This window comes from Taudactylus pleione, unplaced genomic scaffold (genome assembly GCF_031769625.1).
Source record: "Taudactylus pleione unplaced genomic scaffold, aTauple2 ptg000201l, whole genome shotgun sequence".
NCBI lineage: Eukaryota > Metazoa > Chordata > Amphibia > Anura > Myobatrachidae > Taudactylus > Taudactylus pleione.
Genome location: NW_028284603.1, coordinates 62,968,560 through 62,991,134, shown reverse-complemented (window position 1 = coordinate 62,991,134; position 22,575 = coordinate 62,968,560). Strand labels below are relative to the sequence as shown.

Genomic DNA, 22,575 nt, shown 5'->3' with positions numbered 1-22,575 from the left:
TTACTTAGCACAAATTTCAATAGTTTACCTGACTGCCATTTACAGTACTGAGTGCTAGAGATGTTGGTTGTGAGCCCAGGTGGGTCTGTAAGAAGGGAGGGTGGAATAGAGAAATAAAAAGAAGGTTATAGTTAAGTTTGTATGTAATGGATTTAAAATTTTATTGATCGTTATCTTTTTTGGTGTTCTTGACAATTTATGTATAGCAATACAATGTATCATTTCATTGTAAAACCACAAATAAAGGCTAGCTAAAAACTTTTAAGTTGGGTACAGTCTGAAACTATGTCGGCACGATAGGTCATTTACAGCCAAACTGGAATTACATATCGGCCGCATCACTCGGTGTGTAGGGCCAATAGGCGCGCTCCCGCGGCTGCATGCTGTGTCTTACGGTCGGCTGTGCTGCACGTCCAACCGGATGATATCGTAAGCGGCCCCGTTGCAGGCAATGAAGGACGGAATGAGGAATCGTTTTGTCGTTCATTACCTCGTTCTGATGTGTACCCAGGATCCGATATGTCGGGCTAACATATCGGCTGGGTACACATCGCTCATCGCTCAGTGAGTACCCAGCTTTAGACTCTTGCATGGTCCAAAAAAAACAAACAAAAAGTTGACAGATAAACATGATCCAAAAAAAAAAAAAAAAAAAGTTGACAGATAAAACAACTTACTGTGTAGTTTGCTATTCCAATTGTGTTAATTATCACCTTCCCGTATATACCAAGAGTATCGATTCTTTTCAGGTCGATTCTGTGTTTGTAAGACAGTAAGTGTTTGTCATTTGAAGACACCTACAAAATATTTATAAATGGTTACTAAAAGAGAAACAGGTTATGCCAATATGTTCAATCAAAGTAAAGCTGGGTATACACCATATGATGCATCGTCATTCCAACGCGGATTGGAACAATATATCGTGCGGACTGTATAGTGTGTATGCCCGATTGTGAGTGCACGGTGGTCGTTCATTGCATCATCCCATCTGCTGTGCTGCACAGTAGATGGGACGATGTTGTGAATAACGCCATGCTCCTACATGCAGCATGGAGCGATATATTGTGCGGTTGTACACCGAACCGTATAGTGTGTATGTCCAGAACGATATATTGTTCCATCGCAACGTTCCGTCAGCTGGGTACACATGGTATAAGGCCTTTTAACTGTAAAAAGGAGAGTTATGGTAAAACTTACCCATGTTAACTCTCTTTCTTCGAAGTCCATAGGGTCCACAGAGAGACAATGAGGTGTAGGTGGTACTTGGAGGACCGGACACCAGCAGCAAAGATATTTTCGATCCCAGGATGCTCCGGTCCTTCCCCCTATAGCCCGCCCAGAGCCTGAAGGCAACTCGGTTTTGTTAACAAGCCCAAGGCAGGAGCAGGATAGGAGAGAAGGAAGACTGGTACACTGAAGAATCACACTCTCACACAGAGAAGGAAACAAGTGACCAAGAGAAGAAACCCATAGAAGCCAGGTGCGTCAGGGACCCTGCCCTGTGGACCCTATGGACTTCGAAGAAAGAGTTAACAAGGGTAAGTTTTACCATAACTCTCCTTTTCTTCTTCAGGGTCCATAGGGCTCCACAGGGAGACAATGGGAATGTTCCAAAGCAGTTGTTCAAGGGCGGGGACGCTCCTGAGCCTGAGAGGAGTACCCAGCACCTGAAGGAAGCACCATGAGAGGCAAAAGTATCAAAGGCATAGAACCTAAGAAAGGTGTGTACAGAAGACCACGTGGCCGCCTTACTATAGCCAGGAAAAAAAAAAAAGAGTCTTCACAGTGAGCCATTTGACTTCTTCTGAATCCAGGGGTTCAAATGGAGGATCCTGAAGTGCGTGGAGAACCACTTACAAATCCCACAAAGCCACAGGAGGGACAAAGGGAGGTTGTATATGGAGAACACCCTGCAGGGAGGTGTGAGCATCCGGCAGAGGAGCAATTCTGCGCTGGAACCAGATGGACAGAGTAGAGACGTGCACTCTGCATTTTTCAGAGAGTCTGAGATCCAATCCAGCTTGAAGAAAGGCAAGGATTCTAGAAACCCTAAAAAACTGGGGGTCGTAGCGTCTAGTAGAACACTACTGGAAATATGCCACCCGGTGATAAATCCTGACAGAGGCCGGTTTATGCGCCCTGAGCATGGCCTGGACCACAGAGCTAGAAAACACTTTAGACCATAGGAGGGATGTCTCAACAGCCAAGCCGTCAAAGACAAACGGGCCAGGTCCGGATGTAGACAGGGACCCTGAGACAACAGGTCCGGTCGTAGAGGAAGTTGGAGAGGAGCGTCTATGGAGAGACTTTGAAGATCGGAGTACCAATGGTGTCTGGGCCAAGCCAGAGCTACCAACAGGACCATGTCCCTTTCCTGCTTGAACTTCCGAAGAACCCGAGGAAGAAGGGAGACTGGAGGGAAGAGGTAGGCCAAATGGAAGGTTCACCTCACAGATAATGCGTCCACGAAGGCTGCGTCGGGGTCCCTTATCCTGGCTCTGTACACTGGAAACTTATAATTGTGTCGTGAGGCCATGAGGTCCACGTCTGGTAGACCCCATTTGTCCACCAGGAGCTGAAAGACTTCTGGATGTTGAGACCACTCCCTTGCATGCACATCATGAAGGCTGAGGAAATCCGCCTCCCATTGAGAATCTCCAGGATAAATACTGCGGAGATGGTTGGGAGATGACGTTCGGCCCATGTGAGAATGCTTGACACTTCTGCCATTGCTGACCGACTTAGAGTGCCTCCCTGGTGATTGAGGTAGGCCACTGCCGTGTCATTGTCGGACTGTACTTGTACTGGCCTGCCCTGAAGAATATCCTCGGAGTTCCAGGACGTTGATTTGTAAGATCGCCTCGGCATGAGTGCAGCGTCCTTGGAAGGAGTGCTGGCAGGTCACTGGGTCCTACCCGCGGAGGAGTGCGTCCATGGTGAGGAGTGCCCAGTCCGGGATCCAAAAGGGGTGACCCTTGTTTAAGTGGGATGTCTGTAGCCACCAGGATAGGGACAGGCGAACCTCCGGAGAGAGGTCAATCGTCTGGGATCTGAGCATATGGGGCAGCCCATTCCACCTGGAGAGGATCAGGTGTTGTAGCGGCCTGGAGTGGAACTGAGCAAACTCCACCATGTCGAAGGTGGACACCATGGATCCCAAGGTCTGCATTGCAGAGTGAATTGACACTCGGCGACTGTGGAGTAACCTATGCACCCGGTGCTGTAGTGCAGAGATCTTGTCTGCTCTCAGGAAGATTCTCTAAGCCTGAGAATCCAGGAAGGCTCCCAGACGTACCATTCTTTGAGAAGGGGTCAGGGAAGACTTTTTCCAACCAACCGTGCGTTTGCAGAAATGCAATGGTTACTTGTAGATGGCGGTGAAGAATCTCTGGAGAGCTTGCTAAGAGCAAGAGATCGTCCAAGTATGGGAGCACTCTGCTCCCCTGACGACGAAGATAGTCCGCCATAACTGCGATGATCTTGGTAAAGACCCGAGGAGCTGTAGAAAGCCCAAAAGGCAGTGCTGTAAATTGGTAATGTTGGTGTAGGACAGCAAACCGGAGATATTGCTGATGAGACGGCGCTATAGGTACATGTAAGTAAGCGTCCTCAATGTCCAGAGACACCATAAAGTCTCCAGGCTCCATAGCCAGGACAATAGAGCGTAGGGCTTCTATAAGATACCTGGGCACCCTGATAAACTTGTTCAGAGACCTGAGAATGAGGATAGGCAGTTGAGACCCGTTGGGCTTCTGAACCAAGAAAAGGGTAGAATAATAACCCGTCCGTCGCTGTGATGAGGGAACCAGAATTATTACCCCTGAGAGCAGCAAGGACTGATTGGCCTTTTGGAGGAGCATGGCTTTGCTTGGGTTCGATGGAGGTCCTGTGCAAAAGAACTGCTGGAGGGGCCGCCTCAGGAATGAGAGGGCGTAACCATGGGAGACCACTTCTTGTACCCAGGAGTCTGTGGTGGTCTGACGCCAGAACTAAGCGAACTGCAGAAGTCGGCCTCCAACCCTGGGAGAGGCCCTCACCGTTAGGCTGAAGGCTTGTCCTCAGATTCGGTAGGTGGACGTCTAGAAGACCAGGCCTGTTTGGTCATAGGCTTGGAGGCCTTTGTGGATGCCGAATGCGGTGGAAAGGACTGACCTTTAGCTTTTCCCTGGGGATGAAAGGACCGAAAGGATGATATCCGAGGCTTCGTAGTAGATGCAGAGGGCAAGAGCGCCGCCTTAGAAGCTGCCAAGGTAGTCACAATCTTGTCCAATTCTGGACCAAACAGAATCTCCCCAGAGTAAGGCACAGACTCCAAAGCCTTTTTAGAGTCCAAGTCTGCCTTCCATGAGCGAAGCCAAACGAAACATCGGGCTACCACGGAAGTAGCAGATGAATTGGAAGCTAGGAGACCAGTATCCAAAGCCGCTTCTCCTAAATAAGAGGCTGCATCCCTAATATGAGAGCTGTAGGACAGCTGTTGCCGTGAAGCATCAGAGGGAAATGTGTCTTCTAGGGCCTCTGTCCAACTCTTAATGGCTTTTGCCACCCAGGCCGTAGCCGTAGCTCCTGTAAGAGAGTAAATATACTTCAGGCAACCTTCATTCCGTCTATCCGTAGTCTCCTTTAAGGAGGTTGCTGTATGGATAGGTAAGGTACTGCAGCATTCTCAACCAGGCATGTCACGTGGGAATCCAATGTAGGGGGAACTTCCCATTTAGTGCAATCAGTAGCTGGAAGAGGGTAAAAAGAAATCAAGCGTTTAGACAGCTGAAACTTTTTATTTGGCATATTACATGCTTCACTCATTAGATCAGATAGCTGATCATAGTGAGGAAACTCTGGCAAACCTACCTTCTGTCGTTTAAAGAGTGTCTCTTTTGCCTTAGGAGCGGGTTCTACATCTTCTATTTGAAGAATTGATTTTACAGCTCTGACAGGTGCAGGTATATTCAATTTAGAGGGGGGCTCCTCCTCTCCTGAGGGGGAGTCAGAGTGAGAGAGGTCTGTGTCTTCTGCCTCCCCAGATGATAACTCAGAATCTGATAGCTGGGTGGACTGGGAAAATATCTCCATTTGCAACAATTGTTGAAAAGCTGTAGAGGTAGCTGCCATACTCTGCAGAGGTAGAAAGTATGTCTAACCATGGAGGAAGCAAAGGATTTGCAGGGAGTACCTGCTGTGGTCATCCCATAGGGGAAGCTACTACAGGGACCGTTTGGTGGTCTGCAATATCTGCCAACAACTGTGAAAAAGAAGCTCAGAGGGGATCCTAAGGAGAGGTTGCAGGGACCGATGGGCCAGGTGCCGTATAGCAAGATGCACATAGACCATCTTGAATGAGATCCTCTGAAGCTAGGCCTGCTAAACAGGACTTCCAAGACACCAGAGTGAGAGCAGCAGGCTGCTTGTTATTCTTGCCTTTGCTAGACATAGCTGCAAGGATAACATAGCACACAAACTGACACAGTGCAGTTAGCAACACAGATATAAGTACAATATGGCACAGTGTAGTGCGCAACACAGATATACAGTATGTTACAGCCTTCACAAATTCAGGTAGATGTGAGGTACAGTGAGCCCCCTATACCTCAGTATTCCAGGGTTATAATGAAAGAAAATGAAGGTATAAGCTGACAGAGAAAAAATAAACAGACAGTAGCACTAGCACAAGTCACATACTGTACAATGCAGAGCATATAATTTAACTGCAGTGGGCACTAAATTTAACTACACAGACCGCAATGGCTGGTATGAAATAACACTGTATAACCTGGCTCCTGGGAGAGGTATACAGGGAGACAGGACGCAGCATTCACGGAGACCTGAGGTTGTTGCAGAAAATGGCTGCCGTGAGTGTCTGAGGGGGCGGAAGGGTGAGGAGGAGGAGCTCAGGGGCAGCAAGACCGCAGTGGAATGGTGCCCTGAGCTGGGGGAGGGGCCGCAGGGAGAGGACCGTCTCCCCTATGCTGACATCATCCACTGGGTCCCCTGGCCTTAACTTATGCCCTGCGCCAGTGCTAGTAATGCCCTGGTGGTCTAGTGGAATCCCGGGCGAACCAGTGTCCACATCAGCACCTCTGGTCTGTCTCCTGAGACCGGAGGTAAGACTGTGCATAGACGCAGGTCTCCGCAACCCACTATACCTGTCCCCTTGAGTCCCAGCTGCAGTCTGGGGTTCGAGGAGCTCTGCTAGACACCAACGAAACTGAGTTGTCTTCAGGGATAGAAAAAAGCTTTGCTATTGGTGTCCGGTCCTCCAAGTACCACCTAATCCCCATTGTCTCCCTGTGGAGCCCTATGGACCCTGAAGATATAAAAATGACAATAAGAAAAAAACAGAACAAATTATGTCAAAACAACAATATAAAATCTCAAACGTGACAAAATGTATCATGTCTAAATCGTTGTCATAGACATTGGCTTTCAGCAGAGCTGGTAGATCTAAAAATAAACAGAATCTGTATTATGGTTATAAACATTATACCCGATTATTTAGTATATTAGGAAAACAATTATATGTATTACTTATTATTAGGAATGGTAAATAGAAATACAATAATAAAAAAGATGGATATTCGGAATAAAAGAAACAAGACATCAAGTATCTAATAGAAAAAATCAGAATGTACCAATGTTTCCAGCAAGATTTGCATTTAGCAAAAGGTTGAAGTCACAGATTATCCAGGAGATAACAGTAAATAATTTACAGGAGCACAGATAAGGCTGGCAAAGCTCACGCTTGAGTCAGGCTTCAGCTACCTGGATGTATTTCTCTGGCAAGTTACCATTTTGTAGGTCTATAAGGGAGCGTCAAAATGTGATATCTGCCTAGTTTCAGCAATCCTTCATGCTCCTAAGTGCAAACACACCTGTAATGTGGCTGTAGCCTAAACAAGTGGTCGCCAACCTTAATTGGGATGTGAGCTTGAGAAACTTGAGAAAAATGAAACCTCCTGAAAAGCTACTAACATTTTTGAAAAAAAGAGGAGCAAAAAATATAGGCAGGGCTGCAGCGTGATTTTTCACCAGGGCTGGGCAGGAGTCACTCGCCCCAAATGCAGTTGACTCCTGTGATGTCCGTCACGTATTGTGTCGCCCCATGGCAATTACCTGACCCGCTTCCCCGTTGCTCCACCCACGGCTTTGTCACTTCTTCCTAGTTGACTCAGCAGTATTGCAGATAGGAGAGCTACCCAAATTACGGCCGCAAGCTACTGGTAGCTCGCTAGCTACGGGTTGGAGATCACTGGCTAAACCATACATGACCCAACACATTCTCTATTTAGAGCTAATCTAAATTAAGGTGCAGAACTATGGAGTTGATACAGATCTGAACGAAAGTCGGTTTTGAGGTCGCAGCTTGCGAATTTCTGTACTGTGCATTCTCCAGAGGCATGCGTCACAACATAGTAGCACTTCCTCTTGCGGCTTAAGTGGTGTAACTGGGTGGCAATGACACATGTTGTTAAATTAAGGGCTACGCAGCGCAAATGGGTTAGAGTATGAAATGGCGATGGCCGGGAAGCTGTCTGACTAAATCCCGACGCCGAAAGCCAGAACGCTGAAGATCCTGACTGGGGCTGATAAGTACCCTAACCCTACCCTCTTCCCCCCCTAACCCTCCCTTAGTGGTGCCTAACCCTAACCTGCCCCGGGTGGTGCCTCACCTCCCCCCGGGGGTGTCTAAACCTAGCCCCCCCTCCCCGCACCCTAAACCTAACCCTCCTGGGGAGGTGCCTAGCCCTAACCTCCCCCCAGGGGTTCCTAAACCTAACCCTACCCGCACCCTAAACCTAACCCTCCCGGAGTGGAGTCTAACCCTAAGTCCCCTCCTCGGGGGTCCCTAAACCTAATCCTCCATCCCCCTCCCCCGAGGCTAAGCGCTAACACTGCCCGGCTTACCTTCGTTCGGGAAGCTGTCTATCTAGATTCTGGCGTCGGGATATAGACAGGTGTCCGAATTTCGACGCCTGTCTTTAGTCCCGCGTCGGTATTTAGACACACGGCTTCCGGGCCGTCGCCAATTTGACTGTATACCGCATGAATGGTGTTATGCACAGGGATTGGGCTGGTGTAATTGCACACTGATAAGGATGCATAAAACTATGCATGCAGGAGAAAATAAGAATCGGCCGGATCGTGTTTAGTGCGTTCAATTCTCCATCAGCCTCTGTGTCCATTAGGATGGGGAAATGGGAGGTGATGTCACTGGAATTGGGGTAGAGCTACAAACTATAGCTGCAGTCCTACACCTTAAGGACATTTATTTAAACCTACAACAAAACAAAAAAAATGCGTACTTAAATAACAAAAAAAACAACTATAAAACTCCTAATGCTATGTTTAACCGCCTTACATGTTTTCCAAAAACTAAATTAGGTCAAGAACATCTATTTAAAACGTATCCAAAATTACAGCAACTTTTATGGTATACTGTGCATGATCTTGAACTTTAAACACTGTTAAAGTATCTACCCATCCCTAATTGGCGGTCCCGTATCGATATTAATGATCGGTATGGGATCACCATAATCAAAATGGCACCTGAAAGCAAGAATAATCTCGATATCCTGATAAATTGTATTATTTACATACTTTGGAATATCGCAACTCGCTTGGGGGGGGGGGGGGCAGGCTCTGCTATGTTTATATGTCCCAGGCGGCTCCTCTCTGTGCATGTTTCTGATATGACCACGCCAGGTAAGTGGTTAAACAAAGAGTTTTGAGGACTTCTATAAAGACAACTGAGGCTAGTGACATATTTCAAATGAGATTAAAAGATATTGTGACCAGATCAACAATAACTCACCTGGAATTTATGATTAAAAATAAGAAATATGACTTCAAATGGCTTTCCCTTTGTGAAAGGCATTTGGTATGTTTTTTCTTCCCAGCCCCATCTTTCATTCTGTAAAGTGTTACAGACTATCAGTCCTGAACCTTTCCATCGAGGGTTAAAATGAAAGGCCACATCAGAGCGAGGCTTCGCACTGCTCCCACACTGGAAGTCTATCTGGAACCTAAGATTAAAGAAATCTTGAAAGAATAGTATTTGAAAACATTAAATCATAACCAATATTGAAATACTTTGTTGTCGGTGCAATCTAACCAATTCTTCTTCTATTATTACATACTTAGGAAATATATGAGTCCTGGAAGAGATGTGTCGTTGGCACACATAGGAGCAGATTCCATTAGCCACAGGTTAAAGAGCCCGGGGCTATTAGTAACTTGCGATCAACCAAAGAGTAGCCCCAAGGCAGCAGTTAACTCTTATTTCTGTGCTTACCTCTAGAAAAGCACTTTAAGTTCCCGCGGGATTCAAAGGGGAGAAATTGCTGCTTTTAGTTTGCTCCTCCAAAGTTTGTGATAACATATTAAAACTTGTTATTTTAATGTAAAAATATAAGAAAATAATGCAGCACCTCTGATAAATCCCTCTTAATAATAATAATAATAATAATGTATTTAAAAGGCGTTTAAATATTAAAATATGGACAAGCAGAGAGAAAGGTTTAATGATGTGGGACATGTACGTTGATGTGTCATATTGATGGAAAGTTTTTTTTTTTTAATTTACAGATGGTTGTTACAAGTATTTTTCGCTATATTTTACAACTTGTACAGTATATTCACAATTGCAAAATTCAACAGAGATGGTTAAATGTACACCAAACCACTCTAAATGTTTTTACTTGCCGAAATACACATGCTGGTTATCATTATTCATTCATTAATAAAAGTTCTAACATTCCTTTCTGTTACACCTTACAACAGCCATCTATACTTTTCTTATGGTCACTGACAGGCTCTTACACTTATGGAACTTCATATAGATCACACACCGCAGAGCTAATATGTGATATCTGTCACTTGACGTTTCTAATTGTATTGCAGGAGTTGTTACAATTTCATTAGCAAAAATATCACATGAAGTGTGCAGATTATTCATTTGCGACCTCACAGCACAAAACTTGCAGCTAATTCTTGAATCTGCCCGTATAATATTACAACCTGTAATTTATTTATTTTTTTTAATCTGAATTTTATGTGATGGGTCTGCACAAAATAGTCTAATTTGGTGAAGTGAAATGAAAAAATATATAAATTCTGGTGCAACCAATTACCTTCAGAAGTCACATAATTAGTGAAATGAAGTCCAGCTGTGTGAAATCTGAGTGTCACATGATCTGTCAGTATAAACACACCTTTTCTAAAAGGCCCCAGAGGCTGCAACACCACTAAGCAAGAGGCATCACACCATGAAGACCAAGGAGCTCTCCAAACAAGTCAGGGACAAAGTTGTTGAGAAGTACAATTCTGGGTTGGGTTATAAAAAAAAATATCCAAATCTTTGATGATCACCCGAAGCACCATCATCAAATCCATCATCATTAAATGGAAAGAACATGGTACCACAACAAACCTGCCAAGAGAGGGCCACCTACCAAAACTCACAGACCGGGCAAGGAGGGCATTAATCAGAGAGGCATTAATCAGAGACTGGTGTATCTGTGCATGTGACCACAATAAGCCGTACACTCCACAGAGCTGGGCTTTATGGAAGAGTGGCCAGAAAAAAACGACTATTTAGTGATAAAAATAAGAAGACACGATTTGAGTTTGCCAAAAGGAATGTGGGCGACTCCCCAAATGTATGGAGGAAGGTGCTCTGGTCAGATGAGACTAAAATGTAACTTTTCGGCCACCAAGGAAAATGCTATGTCTGGCACAAACCCAACACATCTCATCACCCCAAGAATACAATCCCCACAGTGAAACATGGTGGTGGCAGCATCATGCTGTGGGGATGTTTTTCAGCAGCACGGACTGGGAAACTGATTTGAGTCGAGGGAAATATACATGGTGCTAAATACAGGGATATTCTTGAGCAAAACCTGTTTCAGTCTGCCTGTGATTTGAGATTTTGTGGTGTATTGGTGAAACCGGGCGCTCCTGTTGAGGGTAAGCGGGCCGTGAATGGTAATGGGTTTTCCCTAGTGAAAACCAAAGTCTGAATTATGTGTCTAAAGGTAGGTATTACCATGTATTTAGGCGCTCCTCAACATAAATGCTGTGACGGAGTCGACCATATAGATGACATAGGTCAGTGTAGATATAAAATAAAATTTATTCATGAATACAAGGTGATACATGGAATATAAATGCATACAGTCAAGATGTGCTGTAGATTCAAAAGGGATGAGAATTCACAGAATCAGTTGATAAATACTGGGTGAGGCAGAAAAATGGTATCTGCCATGGACATTAGACATATGCAATAGGTGAATTATATATATTGTGGATGAATCAAGGCATGAAACATAAGACAAATGACAGGTCTGGTGAGTTCTGATTGCAGCAGGAAATGTGACTCCTGTTTTTAAAATAAGCACTATCGTGCATTGTACAAATAAATGGTAATAATTGTACACTTGGTAGTAGGCAAAAAAGTACAGGATATCATACCCGGTGGGTGATGGGGAGCCAGCGGGTGTTGAATTGCAGGGTGCCCGGGTTGCCCTGCAAGGCTCCTTATGCTTTACCCAAACGGAAATCAGATCCTGTGGAAAAAGTCCAGAGTCCTTGGAAGTGATTACAGGTGTAGCTTTCAGACGCGTTTCGAGATACTGGGTCTCTTCTTCAAGACAGCCTTGAAGAGGAGACCCAGTATCTCGAAACGCGTCGGCAAGCTACACCTGTAATCACTTCCAAGGACTCTGGACTTTTTCCACAGGATCTGATTTCCGTTTGGGTAAAGCGTAAGGAGCCTTGCAGGGCAACCCGGGCACCCTGCAATTCAACACCCGCTGGCTCCCCATCACCCACCGGGTATGATATCCTGTACTTTTTTGCCTACTACCAAGTGTACAATTATTACCATTTATTTGTACATTGCACGATAGTGCTTATTTTAAAAACAGGAGTCACATTTCCTGCTGCAATCAGAACTCACCAGACCTGTCATTTGTCTTATGTTTCATGCCTTGATTCATCCACAATATATATAATTCACCTATTGCATATGTCTAATGTCCATGGCAGATACCATTTTTCTGCCTCACCCAGTATTTATCAACTGATTCTGTGAATTCTCATCCCTTTTGAATCTACAGCACGTCTTGACTGTATGAATTTATATTCCATGCATCACCTTGTATTCATGAATAAATTTTATTTTATGTCTACACTGACCTATGTCATCTATACGGTCGACTCCGTCACAGCATTTATGTTGAGGAGCGCCTAAATACATGGTAATACCTACCTTTAGACACATAATTCAGACTTTGCCTGTGATTTGAGACTGGGACGGTGGTGCACCTTCCTGCAGGACAAAGACCAGAAGAATACTGCTAAAGCAACACTCGAGTGGTTTAAGGGGAAACATTTAAATGTGTTGGAATGGCCTAGTCAAAGCCCAGGTCTCAATCCAATTGAGAATCTGTGTTCAGACTTGAAGATTGCTGTTCACAAGCGGAAACCATCCAACATGAAGGAGCTGGAGCAGTTTTGCCTTGAGGAATGGACAAAAATCTCAGGGGCAAGATGTGGCAAGCTCATAGAGATTTATCCAAAGCGACTTGCAGCTGTAATTGCCGCAAAAGGTGGCTCGACAAAGTACTGACTTTAGGGGGGTAAATAGTTATGCACGCTGAAGTTTTCTGTTATGTTGTCCTAAATGTTGTTTGATTCACAATATAAAAAAAACACAACTGCACAGTTGTATGCATGTTCTGTGAATGAAATGATGCACACCTTCACACAATACATTTTAATTCCAGGTTGTGAGGCAACAAAACATGAAAAATGCAAAAGGGGGTGAATACTTTTGCAAGGCACTGTGTGTATATATATATATATATATATATATATATATATACACACACACATACACATACATACTAACACAACTTTTTTAATTTGAAAGAATTTGCAAAATATTGCAAAGTGAATAGAGTATGAAAAAGTGTTTTATGAGTGGCATGGATTCAAATCATAAAAGACCCCTCTTCCCAGCATGAATCGCAGAATTTATATATTTTGTTTATGTTCTGAATTTTTCCTTCAAATTTACTTCTGGCAACAATAAAGTGTGCAGCTTATGATGCACCATTAATAAAAACAAAGTATATGGGTTTGCAAAATGACTTCCAGTAAATATACTGCATATACCTTTCTGCATCTGTAGGAACAGACCCATGAATCACCACCATGGTTCCCTCTTCCAGTCCTCTTAGAATTGTGCCTACATATGGGATGACCTGTAATTAAAAATTTGGTTATAAACAAGTATAGATAGATAGATAGATAGATAGATAGATAGATAGATAGATAGATAGATAGATATTATAGGGAGTTCTCCTAATGAGGTCTGAATAAAGGCAGGCAGCTCTCCCAGGGGTTCACCAACACCCAAAAGCAAAGGTAATACACAGCAAACAATGAAAGCGCCAAATGCCTGTAATGGACCAGCGAGACACACGAGTGTTGAATAATATAAATGTATTTATTATATCACAAGAATCGTTCCAATATTTCAATCAATATGTTAATCATAAAAATACCCTATAAAATATATTCTGCATGCAGAAAAAAATGCTTATCACATCTATAGTTAATGAAATAAAAAAAGAAACAACCAAAAGTTGTCTTTACTATTATAAAATGGAAATGGCTTTAAATCGGCTCAATATTGCAATCCAGCCTCTAACATCCCACAATAGCGTATGCATGAGACATTGTATCAATGAGTGAACAAAGTAACCCTTCGCAATGTTTCTTATGCTGGGCATACACTGCCAGATAAAATGTCTGTCAGACCGACAGACATTTTATCTGGCTGCCTGCCAGCCGCAGAAGTCGCCGGCATACACTGTGAGAGAAATCTCACAGTGTATAGCCCGACATCCGCGCTCCGCAACCGGGGGAGGAGACATTTCCCTGTTCCTTCCGTAGGAGGGAACACAGGAAATGTCTGTCTGTCGGCCGCGCTGGGCATACACTGCCCGATGCGGCCGACAGTTTCCCGGGTAAATATCGCATCGGACGGGCATGCTGGACAATCCAGCATGCCCGACCGAGCAATATTTAACCCTCGGTCGCCCGCATACACGCTGCAATTATCGCGGCGATCCGCCGATATCGGGCGGATCGTCCCGATAATTGCAGAGTGTATGGCCAGCATTAGAATGTTTACCTAGGACTCCATGATCTAAGTGACTCAATGTCATTGGCAGCTCATATTAAGATTCCACTCAGTCGGCTGTTGTCGTGGTTTTTTATTTTGTTAAATATATCAGTTACTGGTAATGTAAAACCACAGGGTTATTCTACCAACACTTGTAGTTTTTTTACAATTCTCTTCTCCCAGTGTCTCTGACACAAGATTTAATTAGTGGAAATATTAATGGCGGCAACACATATACTATTAAAACGTAATAACCCACGTATTTATAAGTATACTGTTATACCATTATTTGTCTATTTACCTGTGGAACAAGTTATCTTTCAAATATGTTCTTACAGTGTACTTACAAACTATGGGCAGTTTTCAATTATACGCGAAAAGCCGAGATCCGCGAAAAAGTATTGCCGATTATGACTTTTCGCCTGTCGGAAACTTATCTCCGTATTCAATTCCACCCGCTTTTCGCACATGCGGAAAGTCAACGCAATGTAATAGGCGAAAAAGTTTTGCCTCTGAATAGCAGGAGAAAAGAAGTGCAACATTTTTATTTTGGAGTGCAAAGGTGGGGAAACCCCTCAGTACCCTTGGGACAGCTCCCAATGGGCAACTGCGTCAAAAAAGTCCAGGAAAAAACTTAACACCCCAAAAACGTACTTTCATTTTGGGGGTGAAAAAGCACAAAGTTGGGGACAACTTTGCAAACTAGCAAAATAACGTTCTGGGGGTGCTCTAAGAAGGGGTCAAGTGTTTTTGGGATTGCAGGTGCTTTTATGAGGGAGGAATTTCACTTTTATTACAACTTCACTTTAGAGACAATAAAAGATGCTAGCACCCATTTTCAGGTACCCCAAATTTGCCTGGAATACTTATTTTCTCCAAAAAATACTGCTTTATGCCATTCTTCACCACTTGTGCAAAGATGATAATTAGAGGCTATTGCACCAACTTAAGTACCCCAAACAGTTTTATTAGGGTTAATCAGGCACTACTACATTGATCCCCAATGTTTCTGCTTCTTTTTGGGGGGTTCAGGTTGATTTCCCTGATTCTAACAACACTTTCCGCCTGTTCTGTCTTCGCGTGTCGCCGTTTTGTGTCTTTTGGAATTGAATAGCGAGGAACGCGCACGATAAGTTTCCGCGGCCAAAAGACAAGATGTTGGCAAAAAGTCCGGCAGGTGGAACTTTATTGCGGGTGCGAAACTAATTGAATACAGTCCTATGTAACAATCATTTGGTAGGCACTTGTGAAAGACCAGTGAGACACTATACAATATTGCTGCTCACCAAACAGGATAACCTAATTAGTGACTTGTAGTCTTCTCAGACAAGTGGATATCAATTGACTGTCTCAGAGCTCAGATGCACTGAGAGAATGTTTCAACCGATTGATTACTTTGATTCATTGACACGATATATGTCGTCTTTAAATCATTAACAACTATGTGTACAAAGATTACTGATTTGTGACTTTCTTAGAAAGTGGATATTAAGGTGGCCATACATGGTGAGATTCAAAAGTTGGTCAGATCAGTTGTACGATTTCCCTTGAAATTATTCCCTTAAGATCCTGGACGATTTGTTTTGAAAATGCAACGATTTCACATAAGACTTCACATAAGACTTCACATAAGATTGCAAATCATATACGATAGGTTGAGGTCTCTCTGCAAAACCATCTGATCTGCGATTCAACTAGACGACGGCGGGGACGCGCATCGGGGTCGCAGAAAACTCAAAATACAACTATTTTCATAAGATTGGTCTGTGCAACCTGTAAAAACTGCCCAAATCGTGTGATCAATCGTCCCGTGTATGGCCAGCATTAGACTGGGAGTGTTTGGACACAGTATTAATGGAATGTGATTATTTTGTTCATGTCTTGAGGTCCATTACATTACTAGTACAACACTAAAGAGTATTATAATTCATATAAATTCTATCTATATTTGCACTAATGCAAAATTAGCTGGGTATTTAAAGTATGTGTATAATTTTGTACATGTTTGTAATTGGTTTTGTTTAAATGTATGGGAATCTTTTATGACTTGCTAGCAATAGTCCTTACCTGTAGTTGGGGGATCACTGAAGCACAGTTTATAGTGTCATACTGCCTGTTTACTTAAACTTAGAGCAATGTATGTCCACTGATCAATTTGCATTTCAATCAACTGACCAATTGGCTCAGATGAAGCCAGTGTCTTAATCAGCCATACTATTTCTAAAGGTGCATACACACACAACGATTTTTTGAACGATTATCGTTAAACTATATCGTTTAACGATAATCGTTTGAAAAAATCGTTCACTTTCTGAGTCAAACGATGAACGATTATTGTTCATGCGCGTTCACGTTTGTAGTTCAGTCAGACTTGTCAACTGAACGATTTTCATTAAGTTAATATGCAAAAATCGTTTGTAGTTCATAAAAATCGTTCATTACATTTAAATGAACATAGTAAATGAACAACTTTAGTAAACGATTTTAGTTCATTTTTTCAAGGTAGAAAATCTTTTACTAAAATCGTTCATTAACTAAATCGTTGTGTGCGTATGCACCTTTAACATTCAAGCTGCATACACACACAACGATTGAGTTAATGAACGATTTTAGTAAACGATTTTCTACCTTGAAAAAATGAACTAAAATCGTTTACTAAAGTTGTTCATTTACTATGTTCATTTAAATGTAATGAACGATTTTTATGAACTACAAACAATTTTTGCATATTAACTTAATGATCTCACAAACGAAGATGAAGTATCTTCCCTCTTCTCATCCTCCTACTCTATTACCTCTACTCTAGATCCTTTACCCTCACAAGTCAGTAAAGCTCTGACTCCTGTGCTTATCCCAACCCTATCTAAAATCTGTAATCTCTCTCTCTCTACTGGCAACTTTCCATCACTGTTCAAGCATGCAGTGATTACTCCTATTCTGAAAAAACAAAACTCTGACCCCAACACTCTCTCAAATTACCGTCCTATCTCCCAGCTCCCATGCCCCTCCAAGCTACTTGAGAGACTTGTCTACACCCGCCTCACACACTTTCTTAACTCACATAACTTATTGGACCCACTTCAGTCCGGCTTCCGTTCCCAACACTCCACAGAGAGACAGCACTGACTAAGGTAATAAATGATCTGGTCACTGCCAAGGCTAAAGGCCATTACTCACTCCTAATTCTTCTAGATCTCTCTGCTGCTTTTGACACTGTTGACCACTCTCTTCTCCTACAAACACTTCAATCCCTAGGTCTTAAGGACACAGCTCTTTCTTGGTTCTCTTCCTACCTATCTGATCGCTCTTTTACTGTTCGTTTTTCTGATACTGCCTCCTCTTCACTACCTCTATCAGTTGGAGTACCGCAAGGCTCTGTCTTAGGGCCTCTCTCAATCTATACCTCCTCTCTTGGTAAACTAATCAGCCCTTTTGGATTTCAGTACCATCTGTATGCGGATGATACTCAAATCTACCTATCTTCCCCAGATTTATCACCATCTGTACTGATCCGTGTAACTGAATGTCTTTCTGCCATTTCATCTTGGATGTCATCTCGCCACCTGAAACTTAATATTTCTAAAACAGAATTACTTATATTTCCACCAGCCAATAACAGTTACCAACCTGATCTCTCTATCACTGTTGATGACTCGACAATCCACCCTGCCCCACAAGCTCGCTGCCTTGGTGTCATCCTTGACTCTGAACTGTCCTTTGTTCCCCACATTCAATCTGTCTCAAAATCATGTTACATACATCTAAAAAACATATCCAAAATTTGACCATATCTCACACAAGACACTGCAAAAACTCTAATCCACGCACTTATTATTTCCCATATTGACTATTGCAATAGCCTCCTTACTGGTCTTCCCAAAAACAGGCTATCTCCATTACAATCAATTATGAATGCAGCTTCAAGGCTTATCTTCCTTGCCAAACGTTCATCGTCTGCTGCCCCGCTCTGTCAGTCTCTCCATTGGTTGCCGGTTTTCTACCGTATTCAATACAAAATACTCTTACTTACACATAAGGCTATTAACCAAACCACACCAACATACATCTTTTCACTCATTTCAAAATATCTCCCTACCCGACCTCTCCGCTCAGCACAAGATCTGCGTCTCTCATCCCCACGCATTACTTGCTCCCATTCACGGTTACAGAACTTTCTTCGGGCTGCACCCACTCTATGGAATGCCTTACCACGCACAATACGACTTTCCTCTAGTCTCCAATCCTTCAAGCGATCCCTGAAAACTCACCTCTTCAGGCAAGCTTATCAGATCCCAGAACCACCCACATAACCTTCATAACCTCCATATGTAATTACATCCCCTTTCACAGTCCACACACAACCTCACACATCGTCTTTCTCTCACATCCTCATGACATTTGGCCGACATTCCGGTGTAAATGGATCATGCAGCTCACCAAGAAACTCTGCATTCTGGCTGGACCAAAATACAATATATAGCACCTATCCTTGTGTATCAATGCCTATTTCCCTATAGATTGTAAGCTTGCGAGCAGGGTCTTCCTACCTATATATCTGTCTGTTATTACCCAGTTTTGTTCTATTAATGTTTACAATTGTAAAGCGCAACGGAATATGCTGCGCTATATAAGAAACTGTTAATAAATAAATAAAATAAATATATTGCCTGCATAGGGGTCTATTCATGCAGCTGTATGTAAACCTTTCACTATACATCGCATCACTTTGATGCAATATATATAGCTTTGTTAAGTAGGAATTCATACACACTTACCTCTCTTGAGATCCGATACGAAAACGAGGACTCCAGCGGTCCATTCTCCTCCTTGCAATCCTCAGCGAAGCAGGTCCTGGCTCCGCCCCCTTTCCTCTAGCAGCAGCCATTGCTGCTGGTTTAGGAAATGGGGCGGAGCCAGCTCAGGGTGCCGGGTAGAGAGCAAGGAAGTATTCAACTTTCCTGCTCTTTTTGTCTGGCAGTACAGATTACGCCATCCTGAGATGGTGAATCTGTACACTGCAGAGGAATGGAAAGCTGAGCTTTCCGTTCTTCTATGAATTGCACTCACCTTATAAAAGTATGATGATGCGATTCATCCATGGAGCGGGGGTGCCGCTGGAGAAGTTATGAACTTCTCCACGGAAAGTTATATCTTAATATACTACAAATACATTCTCAAGAGTGCCCCAGCAAGAGTTTATCTTCCCAACATATGTCTATCTATACTAACTCTAGGGAGCACCACCAACAGTGACATCCAACACAACTGTGAGATACATATACAGTATACGTTAGTTAATTTCACACTTACTTCTGTATTTATTCATATTAAATTGTCCTGTGCAGAAATCCCACACTACTGTTGTCATGTTTCAGCTATGTGTAGGCTATGCAAGTGGTGGAACATTGTGTAGCGGACATTATGTTTGTGCCCCCATATTCCCTACCATAATTTTGGTAAAATCATAACCACAGTTTGATTCAAAAATGGCAGATTGTGATTTACTACAAGGTGAGAAAAGAAAATAATCCTGTATCCATATCACTGCCTATCCACGGACAATAATCCATATTTGTAAGCTTTTGGTTTAAAAAAAAAAAAAAAAGTTCCATACCGGTTCAAAAATGGTCTTCTGCAGCTCCATACCAGACATCTTCCTCTTTTAGGGAAGTACTGAAAGAAGAAGTATATACTTACATATGACTAGTCTATATAACACTGTATTTACTAATTAACACTGCCGTAATTAATACCGATGTATTAGGCTCAAATCCATCCAGGTCCGCCAAACATCCCCCCCAAAAATGTGTTTTTATATGATTCCTCGATTTGCTTTACTAGCAGTCATTTTCTGTTACCAATGGCATAGTGTACAAATAAAAAGACCAATTGTGCTGGTATTTACCAGGAGCACACCCCAAAATGAAGCAGACAAGCCTTGGTCTGATATAAAGCTCATTTGTTGCATTTTAAAAAACAGAGAGATTTAAATAAGATTTAGGTTTCACGTTTCCACGGCTACTTTTCTTTTTGCTATGAGGAAAAGGTAGTTCTCATAGGTTTGTGCGTCTTTCTCTGGCGCTGGATAGGACATATATTTTCTTTAAAAATTGTAGGAGAAATTAGTTAGTCCAACAATGTGCGAGCACTAATAACAAATTATGTGGGCTCTACTGGTCAGAACTATTCCCATGTAGTGATGATAATGAGAAATTGATGTATTGAAAAAGATCAGCCAAGTGGTCAGTGAAATAAATTAATTTTATTGAATCAAATAGCGTTCCCGCTAGGCTGTTTTAGCGTGGCGCTGCGCCCTGCCCTCCTTCTGGAGGGCAAAAAGCACCCTGCTCTCAACGCGCAGCGCCCCGCTAAGATAGCCTGCGGGTGTCGTCGGCCGACGAGTGTGCCGCGGGTGGGGAAATGTGCGGTCACCGCCAGTGAATAGACGCTGGGCGCATGTGCCCGGCATCTATTCTACCTGTTAGCAGCGCTTGGGGGCTGCCCAGCGTGTCAGTAAGTGCCAGGCACGCCCCCAAGAGTCACGAAAAGGGGACGCGTCTTATAGACACGCCCCCTTTTCAATGACTGCGCCCCCTTTCGGGCGCGCGCACGGAAGTGCCCTCTCTAGCTCCGGCGCCCTGCCTGCTGCCAGAGCTAGAGTGAACACTAATCAAATGATAGTCTGGTGTGTTCATTCTTTCACTCCCAGAAACCAATGGCATACAAAGATATATAGAAAGTTATATTTAGGATATTAGTCTCACTCGCAGTGTTTGACAAATGGGTGAGAGTTTAGAAAATGTGAGAGTTTAGCAGTAATCTCTCACATTGGTCGAGTTTTATCTTCTAAATGGGAAAACATCTGGATGAGAGTTTAATTCGTGAGAGTTTTTGGGGGGATAATTATCAACGCTGGGAGAGAGATAAAATTGTAGAAAATAAATTACCAATCAATCAGCTCCCAACTATCATTTTTTAAACACAGCCTGCAAAATGTAAATTGGAAGCTGATTGGTTAGCACTTTATCTCTCACAATTTTATTTCTCTCCCAACTTTGATAAATACCCCCCTTAGGGGTAAATTTACTAAAGTTAGAGTTTTTAAAATTAGAGATGTTGCCCATAGCAACCAATCAGATTTTAGTTATTATCTTCCAGAAGGTGCTAGTGAAATGTTAAGTAGAATCTGATTGGTTGCTATGGGCAACATCTCCACTTCTACGAACCCACACTTTAGTAAATTTACTCCTTTGAGTCTAAAATCATGTGAGTTTGCATGTTTAAAAAGTGCTAAACTCTGACATTCTCTAAACTCTCATCCTATTACATTTGGCCCCAGGTGCTTTAAAATGCTTCTGAAACAATTATATATATATATATATATATATATATATATATATATAAAAAAAAAAAAAGCAGTATGGGTGGCACTCCCATGAGAAACAACAGGTGCCCTCCGGAGAAGCTCCACGGCGGGGGCTCCAACATATATACCAACCGGCGGCACTCCAAAGAAATGATCACTATGACAGCAGGTGATGTATAATCAACGTTTTGATCCAGGATATCCTGATGACGATTAATTGACATCAAAACGTTGATTATACATCACCTGCTGTCATAGTATTTATTTCTTTGGAGGGCCGCCGGTTGGTATATATATATATATATATATAAATAAAACAGCACAAAATTCCATATTATCAAATAACATAGGCAATAAAAAAATGTTGAAGATAAGTCGTAAAATTGAAAAATAATTAAAAACAAATTTCTCACATGAAAGAAAGTGCTTGTGGCTCGATGCAACGGACAGCTTGTTATTTAAATCAGTGTTATTTAAGTTACAGAAGCATAATTCATAGATTTGAGGCCAGATGGTTAAATCAAAATGACTGAGGCACTAACCTCTGCTAAAGCAGGGATATCCTTAAAACCTGGACTGTAATGGCGGAGTTTGGGAAGCTATGCGATACAGCAGTGGTTCTCAAACTCGGTCCCCAGGACCCCACACAGTTCACATTTTCCAGGTCACCCAGCAGGTGCATACATTACTCACTGACACATTTTAAAAGATCCACAGATGGAGCTAATTATTTCACTTGCGATTCTGTGAGGAGACCTGGAAAACATGCACTATTTGTGGTCCTGAGGACAGAGTTTGAGAACCTGTGTGATACAGCACAGAAATAATTAAACCCACTTTCTTTTAAGGCAGTGGTTCTGAAACTTGGTCCTCAGGACTCCACACAGTTCAAGTTTTCCAGGTCACACAGGAGTATTCATTACTCACTGACACATTTTAAAAGATCCACAGGTGGAGTAATTTTTTTACTTGTTAAGCCAGTGGTTCTCAAACTCGGTCCTCAGGAACCCACACAGGT

General features: G+C 42.8%; 1 protein-coding gene across 2 annotated transcripts in view; it reads right to left on the bottom strand.

The window, feature by feature from the left end:
• The window catches only part of LGALS8 (galectin 8), a 54,753-nt gene that overhangs the window by 27,826 nt on the left and 4,352 nt on the right, over window positions 1–22,575 (bottom strand). For both annotated transcript variants that reach the window (XM_088477428.1, XM_088477429.1), the window contains exons 2-6: window positions 19,806–19,864; window positions 13,177–13,265; window positions 8,810–9,020; window positions 678–797; window positions 29–85 (exon numbers count right to left, since the gene is read on the bottom strand). In XM_088477428.1, coding sequence (XP_088333554.1) covers window positions 29–85; window positions 678–797; window positions 8,810–9,020; window positions 13,177–13,265; window positions 19,806–19,844 — 516 coding nt within the window. In that variant the 5' untranslated portion in view covers window positions 19,845–19,864. The remainder of the gene's footprint in view (window positions 1–28; window positions 86–677; window positions 798–8,809; window positions 9,021–13,176; window positions 13,266–19,805; window positions 19,865–22,575) is intronic.